This window comes from Gracilinanus agilis, chromosome 3, assembly GCF_016433145.1.
Source record: "Gracilinanus agilis isolate LMUSP501 chromosome 3, AgileGrace, whole genome shotgun sequence".
NCBI classification, from domain to species: Eukaryota; Metazoa; Chordata; class Mammalia; order Didelphimorphia; family Didelphidae; genus Gracilinanus; species Gracilinanus agilis.
Window position 1 is genome coordinate 308988155 of NC_058132.1, and position 18953 is coordinate 309007107.

The 18953-nt window shown below is 35.8% G+C and overlaps 1 protein-coding gene across 1 annotated transcript in view; it reads left to right on the plus strand.

Annotated features, from left to right (window-relative positions):
* EPB41L5 (erythrocyte membrane protein band 4.1 like 5) overlaps window positions 1–18953 on the plus strand; it is a 74551-nt gene that overhangs the window by 19545 nt on the left and 36053 nt on the right. Inside the window, exon 2 of the mRNA XM_044669926.1 lies at window positions 4419–4523. Within this exon, the coding sequence (XP_044525861.1) occupies window positions 4419–4523 (105 nt within the window). The remainder of the gene's footprint in view (window positions 1–4418; window positions 4524–18953) is intronic.

The window sequence follows — 18953 nt, forward strand, 5'->3', positions numbered from 1 at the left end:
TATTTCTCTGGAGGTGGATAGCATTTTTTCATTCTAAGTCCTTCAGAATTATCCTATCTATGAGCTTTATAGTTGATCATCATATAGTATTGCATCATAGAACATTATATACAATGTTCTCCTGAGTCTGCTCACTTCACTGCATCACTTCATTTCCAGCCTTCTCAGGTTTTTCTGAAATCGTCTTTGATTATCATTTCTTATAGTTTACAATCATACCACAATTTATTCAGCCATTCCCCAATTGATGGACATCCCCTCGAATTCCAACTCTTTGCCAACCCAAAAAAAGCTGCTACAAATGTTTTTGTGCACACAGATCCTTTCTTTCTTTTGAATTTCTTTGGGATATAGATCTATAGTAGTGCTGGATCAAAGGGTATGCACAGTTTTATAGCCCTTTAGGCATAGTTGCGAATTGTCCCCCAGAATGGTTTGATCAGTTCACAGCTCCACCAAAAATGCATTAGTGTCCTATTTTTGCCATATCTCATTCAACATTCATAATTTTACTTTTTTGTCATATAGCCAGTCTGATACTGTGATGTGTTACCTCAGAGTTGTTTTAATTTGCATTTCTTTAATTAATAGTGGTTTAAAACATTTTTTCGTAGGACTATAAATGGCTCAGATTTATTCATCTGAAAACTGCCTATTCATATTATCTTTATAAATTAAAAAATATTTTTAAATTTTTAAATATTTTTTTATAAGTTACATGATTTATGTTCTCTCTCTCCCTTCTTCCCCCCTCCTGGAGCTGACAAGTAATTTTCATAGGGTTATACATGTGTTACCACTCTATCTATTTTCATATTGTTCATTTTTGTAATAGAATAATTTTTAAAAACCAAAACCCCAAATGAAGTGGTGAACCTTTTAAGAGAAAGAGTTCTGGGCCCTGACTCCACCCCCCAGACCTAGTGCCATGTCTGCCCCTCTACCTTAAGTGCTGTGCCCCTCCCCCTCACTGAGTGGTGGGTACCCTGCTCACCCTCCTTACCCTACATAGGGAAAGAGAAAGTACTCCCATTGGGCTGCTTGGTGGAGGGGGGTAGGTGAATTGAGGAATGTCCTCAGAGAGTGTAGAGAACGGGATAGGAGCTGTCGGAACACTCTGCTCCCTGCCAGCTCTGCCACCTGTGAACTGCCTACCTTCTCCCCTGTGTGCTCCCTTTGGATTGGTAGGCAGAGGGCGGGGGATGAGAAAAAATTCTCTCAGGTATGGTGGAGAGGGGGAGGGGAGCAGCCTCACCCAAGTCCCTCTGCCTTTCTAGTAACCAACCCTGTGGGGAGAAGGTAGCAGCAGCCATGTGCCCACAGAGAAAGCTCTGTGTCAAGTTTGACACCTGTGCCATAGGTTTGCCATCAGTCATACCCATATAAACAAGTGCTAGCTCATATGTTTTCTTCTGCCTTTCTACTCCCACAGTTCTTTCTCTCCATGTGAATAATATTCTTTCTCATAAGTCCCTCGGGATAGTCCTGGATCATTGCATTGATATTAGTAGCAAAGTTGATTACATATGATCGTCCCACGTTGTTTCATTTTTTTGTGTACAATGTTCTGGTTCTCATTTCATTTTGCATCAGTTCATGTAGGTCTTTTCCAGCAAGTATGGAAATCAAGCAATATATCATTCTTTATAGCACAATAGTATTCCATCACCATCATGCCACAATTTGTTCAGCCATTCCCCAATTGAGGAGCACCCTATCATTTTCCAATTTTTTGCCAGCACAAGGAGCGTGGCTATGAATATTTTTGTACAACCCTTTTTTATTATCTTTTTGGGGTAACAAATCTAGTAGTGGTATTGCTGGCTCAAGGGCATGTATTCTTTTAAAGCCCTTTGGGCATAATTCCAAATTGTCTTCCAGAATGATTGGATCAATTCACAACTCCACCAACAATGCATTAGTGTCCCAATACCCTCCAATATTTTGTTATTTTCTTTTACTATCATATTGGCCAATCTGTTAGGTGTGAGGTGGTACTTCAGAGTTGTTTTAATTTGCATTTCTCTTAATCAGGAAGGTTTTAGCTGTTCTTATATTTTGAACATTTTTTCAATTGGGGAATGTATTATAAATTTGACTCAGTTCTCTCTATATAGTGATCCCTTACCTATTGTGAGAGTACCCACAATAGGTGAAAATCTGCAAAGTAGCTGCATTATATTTATTTTATTATTTTTTAATGTATTTTAAGGCTTTATAAACCCTTCCCACTCTCATAAACTTTTTCCACACTCTTTTTAACCTTTCCCACACTCTTATAAATATTTCATATGTTCCTAAACACTTTCCTATACTATTAAACCTATGTAATTTTAACAACATATAAAATTCTATATGGGTACTCAACAGTGAAGTACTATACCACAACTTGAATGAAAATCCCATGATACAGCGAAAATTTACAGAATAAGATAAAGATTTTTTAAAAGCCCCGTGATACAGTGAAGCCGCAATAAGTGAACTACAATATAGCAAGGGAACTATATTTCAGGAATGAGACACCTCCCCCTCATTTCTTTGTTTAATTTATTCTTTTATAACAAGTCATTACATACATATATCTTTCAGTTATTTAAAATCATATAACTCCAATGTTAGGTATGGGTGATGGAGATAAAAAAAGATACAGGCATAGTACTCTAGGAAAAATTTGAAGAGAAAGAACATTTCTACATATTCTCTTGTTGAAAAGAGTATGCTTACCCAAAGATACAGTTTTTCAAATAAGAACTCAAATTCTTTTAACAAAAAAAATGCTGGGAAAATTGGAAAACAATATAGCAGAAACTAGGTATAGTCCAATCTCACATCCTATACCAAGATAAAGTCAAAATGGATATATGATTTAGATATAAAGAGTGGATACTATTACTAAATTAGGAGAACACAGAATAATTTACCTGGCAGATCTTTGGAGAAGGGAAGAAATGAGATAAGAGTGTGATAAGATATAAAATGAATAGTTTTGATTATGTTATTAAAAAGCTTTTGTACAAATCTAATCAAGATTAGGAGGGAAACAACTGGGGGAAAATTTTTTATAACAAATGTCTCTAATAAAGGTCTAATTTCTCAAATTTATAAGACCACAAGCTGTTCCCCAGTTGACAAATGTTCAAAGGATATGAATAAGCAATTTTCAGATGAAGAAATCAAGGCCATCAATAATCATATTAAAAAAATGTTCTAAATCATTCTTTGTTAGAGAAATGCAAATTGAAGCAACGCTGAAGTACCACCTTACACCTTTCAGAATAGTCAATACAGCAGTAAAAGAAAGTGGTAAACGTTGGAGGGGATGCGGCAAAATTTGAACACTAATGCATTGTTGGTGGAGTTGTGAACTGATCCAACTATTCTGGAGAGCAATTTGGAACTATGCCCAAAAGGCTATAAAAGAATACATACCTTTTGTTCCATCTGGTAGTACCACTATTCAGTCTGTATCCCAGAGATAACAAAAAAGGGGAAAGAACCTACTTGTACAAAAATATTTATAGCAGTTCTTTTTGTATTGACAAAGAATTAGAAATTGAGAGGATGTTCATCAATTGGGGAATGGATAAACAAATTGTGGTACATGTTGATAATGGAAAGCTATTGTTCAAGAAGAAATGATGAGCAAGATGAATTCAGAAAAAAGCTGGAAAGATCTGTAGGAATTGATGCAGAGTGAAATAAGCAGAACTGGGAGAGCACTGTACAAAATATTAGCAATATTAGACAGTGATTATCTGTGAAAACCTGGCTGCTCTTAGCAATGCAATGATCTGGGCCAATCCTGAAAGATTTAATATGGGGAATGCTATTCACCTCTAGAGAAAGAACTATGGGAGTAATTTTTGACATCAGCATATCTTTGGTTTTATTTTGTGTTTTGGGTTATGTACAAGTTTGCTAACCAATTCATATGGATGGTAGTTCTATAAACTTGTTTTACCATCTTGCCACTGTCCTGTGCTGACAAGAAGTGTTAGAAGTGAGTCCTAACTGACTTGAAACCAAAAAAGTCTTCCTGACTCCCATGACCAACTCAATCCACTATTCCACATTGTTTTTTAGATTAGTCTAGACAAAAGATACTTATAATCTATCCAGATAAATAAAGCATTTCATATGTGTTGTAATCTAGTTTTGAGTTTTTTGTTTTACTGTTTTTATGGTTGCATTTTATGAAGTCTCTTAAATCTTCAGGTTAAATATATCCCAGATTTCTTCAACTCTCTAATTTCTTGCACCTTTCTTCCCATGTCCAATCCATTTTTTGACTTTCTGACTGATTCCAAAAACTGCTTTTTCAGTGGTATTGCAGATAATTAATTTGTATCCACTTTTTTGTTCAAGGTAAGTGTTCTTTTAATTCATACTCTTACATTCGTTTATTTTTGGTATTTCAGAAAAAAGCCAAAGGACAGGCTCTCTTTGACCAAATCATGTACCATCTGGACTTGATTGAAAGTGACTATTTTGGACTGAGATTCATGGATTCAGCACAAGTGGCAGTGAGTAAAAATCTCTAGAATTCCATATGTAAAAGAAGAGCCTGAGCTTTCACATGATAATTAAATTAGGCAGTATTATCTTGTCTTAGCCATGATGTAGTGGGTAAAAAAGCTGATCTTAGAGTTAGGAAGACCTTGTGACCGTGGTCAAGTCATGTGACCTCACTGATACAACCATGATTCACTGGTATAAAGCAAATGCTAGTTGCATTGAGAAAGAGTATGTTTTTACTGAGAATTTCGTATGGCAATGAAAGGTAAGAGTCCCTTTCCCACCTCATTTTTTTCCTCTCCCATCTGTGCCTTTGATTGAACAATATATAGTACATTTCTTTTATAAAAAATACTTATTTTTATTCTAAACTTAAACACTAATTTTTTTTTTAAACCCTTGTACTTTCGGTGTATTGTCTCATAGGTGGAAGAGTGGTAAGGGTGGGCAATGGGGGTCAAGTGACCTGCCCAAGGTCACACAGCTGGGAAGTGGCTGAGGCCGGGTTTGAACCTAGGACCTCCTGTCTCTAGGCCTGACTCTCACTCCACTGAGCTACCCAGCTGCCCCACTAATTTTGTTTTTAAAAGGGAGGGAGAAACACAGAAATTATGGTTTTCTATTAAATATAGCTTGCTTTTCTTTTTAATTATATAATAAAGACAACTTGTAGCTTTCAAAGTTGTCCTGCTTTTTAAAAATTTTCTTGGCCCTACTTCTGTCTCCTATTCATTTAAAAGAAAAATTCCCCCAGCAATCCTATTTTCCCTATTACTTTTCTGTACCATTCCTATCTTTTCTCCTTTCTACCTACACCCCATTGGGGAAACACAGTCCTTATAACAAATAGTCATAGTCAAGCAAAAATAAATTCCCATGTTATCAGTGTCTAAAAAATACATGCTTTATTCTACATCTTGAATTCACTGCCTCTTTCTCAACTTCTCTGGAATTCTGGTTTGGCCATTGCATTTATCAGAGTTTTAAAGTCTTTTATAATTGTCTCCCTTAATGATATGGTTGTTATTCTATACATTGTTTTCTGGGTCCTCTTCACTTTACTCTGCATCTTTTCATAAAAGTTTTCTCAGATTTCTCTGACTCTGTACTTTGTAGTATAGAAGTATTCTATTACAACCATGTACCACATTGTAGCCATTTCTTATTTTCTATTCATCCCCTTCATTTCTAGTTCTTTTGCTACTACAAAAAAAGCTATTATATATTTTATTTTTGTACAAAAGAGCACAAAATTATTGTCCACTGTATCATTTCATGTAAAAATTTCCCACATTTCTCATGAATTCCTCATTCATTACATTCTACTATACCATGTTCCATATTTATATATCATAATTTTTCACCTTCAGGGTGCTTTTCAGGATGATCTTTTTCTGAATAGAAACATACTTGTCAATTCCTGCTAGATCAGATTGGGAATATAGGCCAGAGAATAATAACAATAATAATTGTTTATATCTATGTAGTGTTTTATTTGTTATAGTGTTTTAAGATTTGCAAAGAACTTTATAAGTATTGTCTCATTTTATCTTCACAATAACCCCATTTTACAGCTGTATATGGAATAAACGACAAGGTCTCAGAGCTAGTAAGTGGCTAAGCCTCGATTTCAATTATGGCCTTGGCTCCAGGGCCGGCACTATGCACTGTACCACCTACATACTGAACACTGGCTTTCTCTTTGTTATTGTTAGAGGAAAGGATTTTATGGCTTCAATTCATGCAGACCTGGGTGATTTAGAATAAATTCTTATTTCTGTGACTTGGTGTAACAATGACCTAGTTAGCTTACATTTAAGAATCAAATAAGATTTATTTCTAGCTCAAGCTAAGAAAGTCTGCCGTTCAGGTGAGAAGAAGGGTGAGTAAAGGGGCAGATGACTCAGCTTTCTATAAAAACTATAAAGGAAGAGGTATGACTAGTAAGTGTCACCTTTCTTAGGTTTATTGTATTTAGAGCTGAAGAAATCTCAGTCATCTTGGTCAAGCCTTTACTTTGTAGATAAGGAACTAAGTCAAAGAATTTATTTGCCTGATGTCACATAGGTAGTATCAGAGTTGTGTCTAGAAAGCTGAATCACAAATAACTCCCCTTTCCATAATAAACATTTATCATTTTGAATACTTTGTGATTTTATTGGTGCATTTAACACTGAACATCCATACCTGTCAACATTTCTTTTCTTTTCTTGAGATCCTTTGCCAAAGTATTGCATAGACTCTTCTAGATACTTTTCTTTCTTTAAACTAGGTCTCTCCCTAGACTTCTTCAGTTTCCTTGGTTCAATTAATCATCTTTATTTGTATGATCTTTATATCTAAGCCTGTTCTCTTGCCTCAGCCTTTGTCCTGCCTTACTGACTGCCTAGTGTACATTTTGAAAGATACCAGTAGGCATCTCTAGCTGAATATTTCTAAAACAATAGTTAACTCCTCCTTCCAAAACTTACCCTCTCTAAATTCCCTATTTTTGTTGAGGTACACTTTCATCTTTTCCTTTCTCCCCTGTTTACAACAACAGACTCATCTTCAGCTCTTCTCTTAGCTCTTTCATATCAAGTCAGTTCCAAGTCTTATCTATTTTATCTCCACAACATCACATAGCTCTCCCTGTTTTAGGACTCTTATAGTAACTTTCCAATTGGGTGCTATGCCTGAAATAGCTCCCTTCTCAAGCTGTCCTTCACACAGTTGCCAAATTGATATCCTGAAGCAAAGAACTGACTGTGTTACACCCTTGTTCAAAATATTTCAGTGTTTCTCTGTTGCCTCTTAAGATAAACTAAAGACTTCAGGATTTGGTATGTAAAGTCCTTCAGTTTGGCTCCAGCCTTTCTTTTTTTTTTTTTTTTTCCCCCTAGCCTTTCTTTTTAGGCTTGTCATTCACATAGTGTGCAAGATGAATTGGATTGTGTAGATAGTGAAGACAGTCATTCAAGAAAGGCCATTCACAGCATGAAATCTTACATTTCTTTCCATCCTTATCTATAACATTATGAATACCAAATTTCATTTGTCACTTGTATATGCTTTCTGCCTCTTTCCCTTTGCCTTTGATGTTATCTACTTATAATAGATCATAAATCTTAGATTTAAAACTGCAAGGACCTTAAAAGTCATTGAATACAGTTTTGCAGATAAGGAAACTGAGACACAGAAAGACTCAAGGTCATACAGGTAGTAAATGTCTGAGGTTGAATTTGAACTCAGTTCTATACACTCCACTATACCACCAGCTGCCTTATACTGATCATGTAGATTTTCTTTATGGTGCAGAAGTCTGCCTCTCTGCAACTTTCAGTCACTGCTCTATTTGAGCTCAATCCTGACTTCAAGCCCATGCCTTCTCTAACTATACTCCTTTCCTGTTAGTTCTTAACTTTTTACCTTTGACATATACTACCCTTTCTTCAAATCTCAAATAAAATGTTATCTCCACCTTTAAACCTCAATTTCCATCCCCTACTCCCAAGCCAGAAATACTTCCTTATATTTCAAATAGTACTTCATTCTTCTTTAAGAAAGAACAAGCTAGGATAACATTTTAATAGCTCTTTAAGGTTGGCAAAACACTTTACATATATTATCTCATTTGACTTTGGTTTTTTAATAGACATATTTGTGGCCCCTACTAGATCATTAAATTCCATGATAGTAGGGGTTCTCTTTATTCCCCCCCTAGAATACATCATGGTGCTTTGTACTAAGAGGTTCTTAAATGCTGATTGTTTTTGAAAGAAGCATCAATTAGAATCCTCTTGTAATTAGTGAGGTGAAAGCTAATGCAGATTCTTACAAGTAGTGGAAGTAGAGAACAGGAGTGGGAGATGTAATGCAAGGTAGCTAACAGAAACTTTTTGCTTCTGTAATTTCTAATGGTCACAAAAAGTCAGTTAAACATCTTAGAATCTTCAGAAAGTCAGTTAGAACTTAAAGCTATAAATAGAGGCTTTTGCCTTCTGGCTTTTGCTGTGGCTGGAGGCTTTTGCTTTGGCCTAATTGCTTCAGCCTTGGCCTGTGCTTATTTTGTTTTGGGGAAATTTGGACCTATCTCATTTCTCTGGACCTCTCCCTGATCTCCCATCTCCATCCCTCCCCTTCCCTGATTTTCCTTTGGGTTCTGGTTGGAAGGGAGGGCTTGGTGATTGAACATTGTGGGTTTTAGTTTCTTTGGTATCCTCAAATAAGTTACCCTTAGGTTTGATAAAGACTTTTCTTAAAAGGCAGTCAAATCTTCCTGACCCGAGAGAGCCGGACTCTCAGTCCAAACCCATCCCCCACTCTCTCCCCTCTCCCTAGCAGCAGTTAGAAAATCCTGAACCCCTCTCCCCTTCTGACTGACCCTGGTATTAATAAATCCCCTTGTTACCTATTCAAACCCTTTGGTGAATCATTGTGTCGAAAATTAAGACAAGGGAGAGACTTCAAAAGTACACCAGATTTTGAGAGAAGGGTACTATTGGTAGAAGCTTCATAAAGAGCATTTGCTAAAGAAACTAGGGATGCTTAAGCAATGTTAACCAAAATATATTTTCAAAAACATAAATTGCCTATGTGAACAGAGTAAGGAATAGAATACTTAAATATCCTCTTCTTAGAAGTAGAATACTTAAATATCCATTTCTTAGAAAAATTTAACAAACCATAAAAAAGTCCTTTTGTGACACAAATATGGTTTTGTTACACCTAAACCAGGAAGAACAGCAGCAGAAAGAAAAGTATAGAACAATTTCCCTAATAAATATTGATGCAAAATTTTTAAATAAAATACTAACAGAGATTACAGCAACATTTTCCTAAGATTGTATACTATGACCACATGAGATTTATGTCAAGTATTCAGGCATTGTTTAATGTTAGGGAAACTAATTGTAATTGACAATATCAATAACAAAACAAAAAGCATGATTATCTTAGTAGATGTAGAAAATGTTTTTGACAATATATAACATTCCTATTTAAAAAAAACAACACTAGAGAAAGCATAGAAATAAATGGAGCTTTCCTTAAGACGATAAATAGAATCTATCTAAAACCTAGAATAAGTATCATCTATAATAGGGATAAACTAGGAGCCTTCCCAATATGATCCCAATATGATCAAGAGTAAAGCAAAGATGTCTATTATCTCCACTTTTATTTAATATTGTACCAGAAATACTATAGCAGTAAGACAAAATAAAATTGAAGAAATTAGAATTGGCAAAGAAGAAACAAAACTATCATTCTTGGTAGATGATATGACGGTATGCTTAGAGAACCCTAGAGAATCGACTAAAAAGCTAGTTGAAACAATTAGCAACTTTGACAAAGTTTTTAATAAAATATAAAATAAACTCACATCTTCAACATTTCTGTATACTGCCAATAAAGCCAATATATAAAATAACTAGACAAAATAAAATACTCAGGAATCTACCTGCCAAGAAAAGCATAGGAACTATATGAACAAAGTTACAAAACACTTTTCACACAAATATAAAGAAATCTAAGTAACTGGAGAAAAATAAGTTGCTTATAAGTAGACCAAACGAATATAATAATACTTTTTAAAAAATGATTGTCATCCTGGACAAGTCATTTAACCTCTCTTTGCCCCAGTTTCTTCAACCTTTAAGTAAGGGGGATAACAGCACCTACCTTGAAGGATTAAATGAGAGAATAATTGTAAAGTGCTTAGCACAATGCCCAGCACATAGTAGGACCTGTGTAAATGCTTATTCCCTTTCCTTTATCATGTCAGCTTTCGATGACCTCCTAGTGTTTCTGATCTGTGGATGAGGAAGGAGCAAAAGATAACTTGGAGATTTTGCAGCATTAGGTTACAAAGAAGTTTTAGAGGAAAGATCATAAAATGAGAAATTTAAAACTGTAAGGGACCTTTAGTCTAGGTCCTCTAGTCTAACCTCCTTGTTTTACAGATCAGGGAATTGAGGCAAAGAATAGTGAAATACCTTGCCCAAAATCACATAGGTAACATTTGGCAGAGCTGGTATTTGAACCTAGATCCCCTGCCCTAAATCCGGAGTCCTTACATTGCATCGCATTACCTATGTGACTTTCAGTATTGATTATCTTGAATCTGAGTTAGAAATGCCCAAGCAGTAAGGAGAAAAGCATGTGTGGCATTAAGAGATTTCTAGACCTCAGAACTGCTCATGTGGAACTGAAAGTTGGAAGTTATAGAAATGGGTGATATAGCCAAGAAGCACAGTAGGAACTTGAAGGTAAGTAGTTATATTTATAGGTCATGAAGAGCCGCTAGTTAGGGGCAACCAAGTAGCACAATGGATAGAGTGCCAGATCTGGAGTTGGGAGTACCTGTATTTATATCTGGCCTCAGATACTCCTATCTGTGTGACCCTGGGGAAGTCATTTAGCCCTCATTGCCTAGTCTTGCCTTTCTGTCTTAAGAGTTATTACTAATATAGAAAGTAAGAATTTTAAGAAAACAAACAGAAAACATATGAACAGAAAATTTATCATCTGTGTTATAAAATATCAGAGAAGGACATTGGATTTTGTACTTAGGTAGTTCCTGGTAGGTTAGGGCTGAGCAGTAAGTAGGTCAAGTGGTGATAGGAATGAAGGAAGGCCAGATCAGAAGGAGGAGGAAACAGGTGATGAGAAAGTGGAGATGAGGTGACAAGTTGGAATAAAGATACGGGAGGAGTGTGCTAGTAGAGAAATGAGAGAAATTGAAAGATGGGATTGCTCTGATCACGACACTTTTCCCCTCAAAGGATTTCACTTGCTTATTCTCCATTGTCAGTTGGATGTCAAGATATAATAAGACATTTAAGAGCACACAACTTGGATCCAAATTAGGATGTATCTGGCCACAAAGGAAAGAGCAATATCTCTGGAGTTAAAAGGATCTGGATTCAAGTTCTAGCTCTGCCATTACTTATCCTCTGTGCTATCTTGAGTGTATCACAACCTCTCTCCCCCAAAATGAGAATATTGGGCTAGAATAGTGGTGTCAAATTCAAATACAGGTCCCTGAGAGACTGCATGATGACTTAGAAAACCACAAATTAACCTCCAGACTGGAAGGTTTCTGAGATCCCTTCCAGTTCCAGATTCATGATCATCTGGTGTAGTCGCTTTTTTTCTCTGCTTTTTTCCCAGGCCACGTATTTTTCTAAACAAATTGTACTTCGTTCCATTCCTACTCTTAATCTGCTTTTTTCCAATCTGTGAATAAAATAGACTCTTCCCTCAATATACCCTTATTGAGTCTTGCCCTTCATGGACCCTGTAACATTTGCCAGCTCCTCACTCAAACAAGCAAGCCTGCAGTTATTAAATGTTGTGTTAGACCTGTGCTAAGTACTGGAGTTGCAAAGAAAGACAACAGACTTAACCTCCTCATGAGCCAATCAGTGAATATGCATTTATTAAGTGCCTGCTCTGTGGTAAGCCCTGACTAATGTTATAAAGAAAATTAGTAAATAAATAGTTGTATATAGTAATAGCAGTTGTAGTAGATAGGGCTCTTAAGATGCTACTGCTTCTAGGGGATATTGGTTGGGAAGCTGTGCCTCTGCATTCCCTAGACAGTGCAGGGGAAACACTGAGCCCTGTCACCCAGCTGGATGCTATAATGCCCTATTTCTATATAACAGTGCCCAGGCAGGACCCTTGATGGTCTCGTGGATGGGTAACCCTTTCAGGTTCCCCCTGGGGTTGATTGATTATTAATATTGGGCTCTATTAGCCTTGGATAACTTTTCATCTGACTGCATTGCTCCCTCCCCAAGGGAGGTGATATAATGACTGCTCAGGAAGGTACTTAAATAAAACTTTATCTATTGATGTTAAATAGGGAAAGGAATAATCAGGAACGGATTGGGGATAGGAGACCCAATCACTAATTACTATGATCAATAATCCCTAAGGACTGTAGGCTGTCCTTTCAGTAAGCTGGAGCTAGTGGTTTCACACTCCTCTGGTTCAGCTTGGCCACTGCCAAACCAGGGAGGGCAAACGGATCAGTTGGTACAGATGTTGCGATTTCTCTCAGCTTCCCTGTTCTCAGTTTGTAATGTCAGCATGCACAGCCTTTAGGAAGTATCTACCTTTCCCCTCCCTCTGCTTCTTCTCCTCCCCCCCCCAAACCTAAATAGCTAATGATGATCAAATGCCTAAATATCTAGGGAGATTCAGAGCAATGTTCAAAGATCAAAGATCCAAGCTCAGGTCCAAGCTGTCTTCCCCTGTTAATCAAGGTGAGACAAACCAACTCTCAGAGCTTGAATATAACACTAAGCATGGGTGCTACAAAGAAAAACATCTAGCCCTTGAATAGTTCACAGTTTAATAGGGGAGACAACATGAAAGCAACTGCCTACAAACAAATTATGTACAAGATAAATAGGAAATGACCAGCAGAAGGAAGGCACTAGAATTTAAGTAGGTTTGGAAAAGGCTTCCTGTAGAAGGTGAATTTTAGCTGGGATTTGAAGGAGGTCAGGAGGCAGAGATAGAATAGAGCATTTCATGCAGAGGGGATAGCCAGTGAAAATGCTCAGCGCTTAGAAATCTAGTGTCTTGTTGGAAGAACAGCAAGGATGCCAGTGTCAACTGGAATAAAGTGTATGTATACTGGAGTTGGGACGGGTTTCTAAGGTCTAAGAAGACTAAAAAGGTTAGAGAGAAGGTAGATTATGTTAGGCTTTGAATACCAAGGATTTTTAAAAGGCATCTGGGATTTAAGCGATTTACCTATGGTCACACATTTTTGAAGTATCAGAGGCCAGATTTGACTCCAGGACCTCTTGTCTGTAGGTCTGGCTCTATCCACTGAGCTACTTAGCTGCCTCCCAGCTCTTATTTTGATATTGTACTTGAACTCTAGAAGAATGGAGTGAGGATCTTAGCTACCTCCATCTTGAGAGACTGACATTAAAAAAAAAAAAAAGGTTTTTCTGGTACTTGACTAGAGATATCAAATATCAAGTCCCAGGAAATCATAGTCTTTAATTTTCCTGGAGTTGACACAATAACAAATTGCATATTATTTATAAGAGGGGGATTCTAGCCTGTAGTTAGATATTTGCTGAAACCTCCCCACATCCTTTTCTCATAATTAAAAAACAAAACAATCATTTCTAAACATTGGCTTTGCATTTGTCATGCTTAATGGGTAGAAGAACAAATAGTAATTTTTAAATTTGCCTAAATGATAAGAAACCAGTTTCCTTTATGGTCTTCAAAATTACTCATTCACATAATTAAGACTGAAGTTAAAAAGAATTATTCACACCATATTTTGTGAAAAAAGTCATCATTGTTAAATAGTATTACTGACAATTTGCAAATATAAATCTATTCAATTTTATTAGTTATTCTTAATGCTCTTCCTCAGACCCAGGTTTTCGGGCACATAAACTTGTGATGAATTGAACTGATAATTTTTATTAAGCAAAAGTGGTCCATAATACACTAATGCCCTTTTCTTCATCTGAGTAATATATGGAGCATTTGTAATCTGCAAAGCACCTTATAAATACATAATAATCTTGACAGCAGCCCTGTGAAAACAGTACTTAAGTGTTATCTCTAACTTAAAAATAGAGGTGTGGTTAGGAGTGGGAGGAAACTAGAGAAATAACTTAGCGATGGAGTTGGCTTAGTTAGCTTCGAAATGGATTTAAGAATAAAAATATAATTCTCTCTCCCCCCCTTTAAACCATTACAAAAATATTATGTAATTATGTAGTGCTTCATCTAATATTTTGAGCAAAATAGTGAATTTCAGGGCAGATGGCTTCCCCCCCTCAGGTGAAAACCTGACTATAGTTAAAAAGATTGTGTCTGAAGAGATCTAATCATAAGCCAGATAGATACACTGAACTAATCAAGACTGTCTTGCTGCTTTTGTTGGTGAATAACCTGTATTTTGTGGGCAGTGGATATTATTTATGGACAATTTTTCTCTCAAGGCCTTACTCAGTAGTCAGATTCATTGAAGTACAATATTCATAACATATTTGATATTCTTGGTTCACATTGCTTGCTAAGGCCTATTAGCAACCAATTCTTTTTCTTGTCTCTTTTCCTTTCTCTTCTTTAGATGGGGAATACCAAGGAAAAGAGGATTTTTCTGTGGTATTAAGAATGATGGAAGGAGAAAGCTAGGTCTTCCAATGGATAGAGTCCTGGAGAGAGGAGGTCCTGGGTTTAAATGGGGCCTCAGACATTGCCTAACCATGTGATCCTGGAAAAGTCATTTAAGTTCAGTTCTCTAAGTAGGATATATTCCAAGCCAGAAAATAACAGTTTAAAAAAAATTTAGGGGGCAGCTGTGTAGCTCAGTGGATTGAGAGCCAGGCCCAGAGACGGAAGATTGTAGGTTCAAATCTGGCCTCAGACATGTTCTAGCTGTGTGACTTTGGGCAAGTCACTTGACCTCCATTGCCTAGTTCTTACCACTCTTCTCCCTTGGAACCAATACAGAGTTATTGATTCTAAGACAGAAGGTAAGAGTTTAAAAAAAAAAATGGAAATGCCAGAGTGCCTAGTAAAGCTTTTCTGTAGAAAGAAATCAATCCTGCCAGGATTTTCAGAAAAATTGGAATTTTATTGTAGCAATAGTATTTTTGGGGGACTTCTCACAAATTTGTATTGTTTAATGAATATAATATTAAGTATTCAGTATTACTGTATCAAATCTCAATTATTGAAACACTATGTACTATCTGTAAACAACATAGAATTCCCTCTTTGCTAATAGATTGCTTGTATGAGCTTCAGTATGTTTTGCCAGTACTTTGAAAAATTAACTCTCACCTTAATAAAGACTTTGTGAGATTTTTCATAAGGACAACAGAAAAGGTCTTGATATAAAGGGAACTTGGTTTTATCTTTTAATTTTATTTAAACATTTTTAAACTTAATTTCAAATAAAATAAGCATTTCTGTTTATGAAGTAGAATCCACCACAAAATAATTTTGCATGAAACTGAGAATTCTTTATAATAGCTTGATTTTCATTTTAATTATCATTGCTATGCTGTTTTTCTTTTTTCTTCCAAACTAAGCAAAATTTTAAAGTCCTCTCCATTTGAAAATAAGAGGTGGTCATTTGTTTCTATCAGCTAGAAGATTCAAAACCATGGAATTTGACAGCAAAAAATACTTAAAGGGCATAAGGTATATCTGGAATTAAAAAATACATTTATAAAAAGTAATGTTGAAATGTATTCTTTGATTTCTATTTTCTCCAGGGCAGTTAACTAAGTCTGAGTTTTGATATATATACATAGGGTTATTAAGAGACAATTAAGACCCTATTTTACACAGGGTTAAGTGCAAGCGAGAGCTTACTTAGTAATGATACAGTGCTGAGCAATTATTTAGGTAAAGGAAGATTTCCAGTGCCATAAACTATAGAATCTATGAAGTTTTCATCTATGAAGTTTGCTTCTATTGGGGGGCCTTGGAATTACCACAAAAATAGCATGAGTAAAACATTAAAAATTAATAAGAAAAGAAAAAGTTCAGAACAGGACACATGACAATTTTGTTGCTACTGTATCTAAAAACTTGTACATGATAATTGATGGTTTTACATACAGTCCTTTCTTGGTTCTTTTTTGTATTTTTAAAAGTGCATGTTTGTTTGTGATTGTAATAAAAAATAAAATTAAAAATACCAAGAATATGTATTATCAAGTTTATGAAATTATGAGTTAGTTTTTAGAGCTTACTCATCAGTATATATGTCTGAAACCTTGAATCTCCATTTTTGAATTTCTCCCACAAACAAGGGCCAATCTTTTAAATTAGCATTATTTTACCAGGATTGTTGCATGACTCTTAAGTCATGGAACTAATCTGAAAAAAAAAAAAATGACTCACACTTGAGTGCAGTGGAAAAGTGCACAGGGATCAAAAACAGGCTGCAACATAAAACAAATGAAGATTTTCAAAGAAATGGAGTAAAGAAAGTCATTAGGAAAATATATGTATGAAATAGGACTGGTTATATGGTGAGGGTGACTTGATTGGAGCTCCATTGGTATCTTTCTGATGTTGAGATTGCCAGCATGTGGAGCTGCATTATAGTTGTGGGAAAACAAGGACTCTAGTCAAATTAGAATGGCCAGACATAGATGGATCAAGATTTATATTGTTGTAGCAACATGCAAATGCATGAGTTTACAGATTCAGTTGAGACTTTTTAGTATTGATGAAAGCTGACTTTTAGTTTATATTATGTTGCTATTGATTATTTCCAGATGATCAACAAGGTTAAAATCAAACAAGATGAATGTCTTATGATAAGTTATACACATTAGATGTGTTTCTCTGGGCAAATTATTTAACTTCTCAGTGTTCCCTGGGTGGCACTGTGAGATTCTTGAGTTGTAGAGGATTTGCAGATTCATATCATCAAGATGATATCACACTTTAAGTCTGGTCCAAAAAAAAAAAAAAAAGATAAAGGTCAATATAATCTAAAAAGCTTCTATTGTCTCTTAGTAAAACATTAATAGATTGCCTTAATATGTTGAGGGTTATAAGCCATTTTACACACATTATCTCATTTGATCCTCAACAACCTTGTGCAGGAGGGTGATATAGCCCCATTTTTATAGATAAGGAAACAGACTTAGACCAGTGATTACAGACATTGACTAGTTTTGGCTTTGGAATCAGGTTTGTATTCCAACTCTGCCACTTAACCCTGTAGCCTTGGGCAAGTTCCTTAACCTCCTTAGGCCTGATTTCTCATCTGCAAAATAAGGGGGTGGATTGGGGTGACTGTAAGGTGACTGTAAGGAAACTGTAAGGTTCCTTCTCATTTAAATACATGTTCCAATGGCTTGAAATCAAGGGTTATTTAAAAGCAAGGCTCTTCTATTTAAAGGACTAATGATAATAATCTTTTCTGATAAGAAAAAATGTCACCATTACTAGAAGTGGATAACTTTATCTTTCTACAGGAGTCACTTACCCAAGTCCAACTAGAAAATCTCTTCTGATTCTTCAGTTCCAAAGGAGTGTTAGAACAGAGAACTTTTGGAGGCTGAAGATATAGCTCACTGTGAAGGAGTGGGAATATAATCACATATACTCCTGGTGGCTTTTGGCTCTTTCATAGCGGAACCTTAACTTTCCTTTGATGCCATTGTCATTTCTCCCAGGATAGTCAGGGTGGATGATGATGTGTAGGGGTTCCAGCATAATTTATTCATTTATTCATTCATTCATTCATTCATTCATTCATTCATTCATTCATTTATTTATTGAGCCCTTATCTTCTGTCCTGGACAATTCAATTTAAAGGACTTGCTTGGGGTCACAGCTAAGGAGCATCTGAGACTGAATTTGAACCCAGGACCTCCCATCTCCAGGCCTGGCTCTCTATCCACTCAATCACTTTGGTACCTCTATATTAGCATTATTTTAAAGCTGCATCGTATCGCCATTCAGATAGTCTTTCATGTCTGATAGTAGCTTTGTTTGCTATAGATTGTTAGTCCCTGACTTATACCTCAGAAATATTAAATTTTAATGCCACATTGAGCTCTATCTTAGAACAAAGACAATAAATATATTGTTTTATATCTCGACATCATTATAAATATTTGGTCCCTCCCCACTTTAGGTTATAATTTCCAGAGTGAGGCACTATTCCTGAAATATGATCTTATTAAATCCTTTGTCTTAGTTTCATCCACTTTTCCCCAGAAATCTTCCTCTCTTCTCAGAGAACCATCCATTTAACAAAGAATAAAAAAAAGAAGGGAGAAAAAAGTTCATGACATTGTGTGCATTATTCCACATCCTTAGTTCACTTTTGCAAAGTAGGTGGGGGAGGCAGTAGTTACTTGGGGGGAAGTATTTTAAAATTGCACTGGAAAATGAATATAAGTAGTATGATGAAAACAAATTTAAGAAATAGTAAGTGGAAATGTGTTTCTATTAAAAAATCAGATAATAAATGAATTGCCTGTAAAATTTACAAAGATCTGGTAAGACATTATGCAGTGTCTTCTGAATTGGCTAGACCTTTTTAAAGAAAGAAAATTTAAATACAGTGAATACCCTGTCCTCAAAAGGTAAAATGTTTGTATTTCCTTAGTAAGTTTTGATATCCCTTATAAAGAGAGCTAAATGAGAAGCACATTTTTTAAATGGAAGGAGAAAAGGAGATTCTATGAAAAGAGGTTCCATGTTAACAAAAAGTTAAAACCTATTAAGGACTAATGATTAAAATCTGGAACAAGTGGATGTGCAGAAATAACAAAAAGCAAATCACTTTGCCCTGTGAAATTATCTTTTTTTCTTGTACTGAAGTTATTTCAATTCAGAATAAAAATTAAACCTTAAAAATGTTTCATTGCTTGAGGAAGCCAGTATTTAAAGTGGGGGTGTCTGCAATGATGACTGAGCCTTCTCAGCTT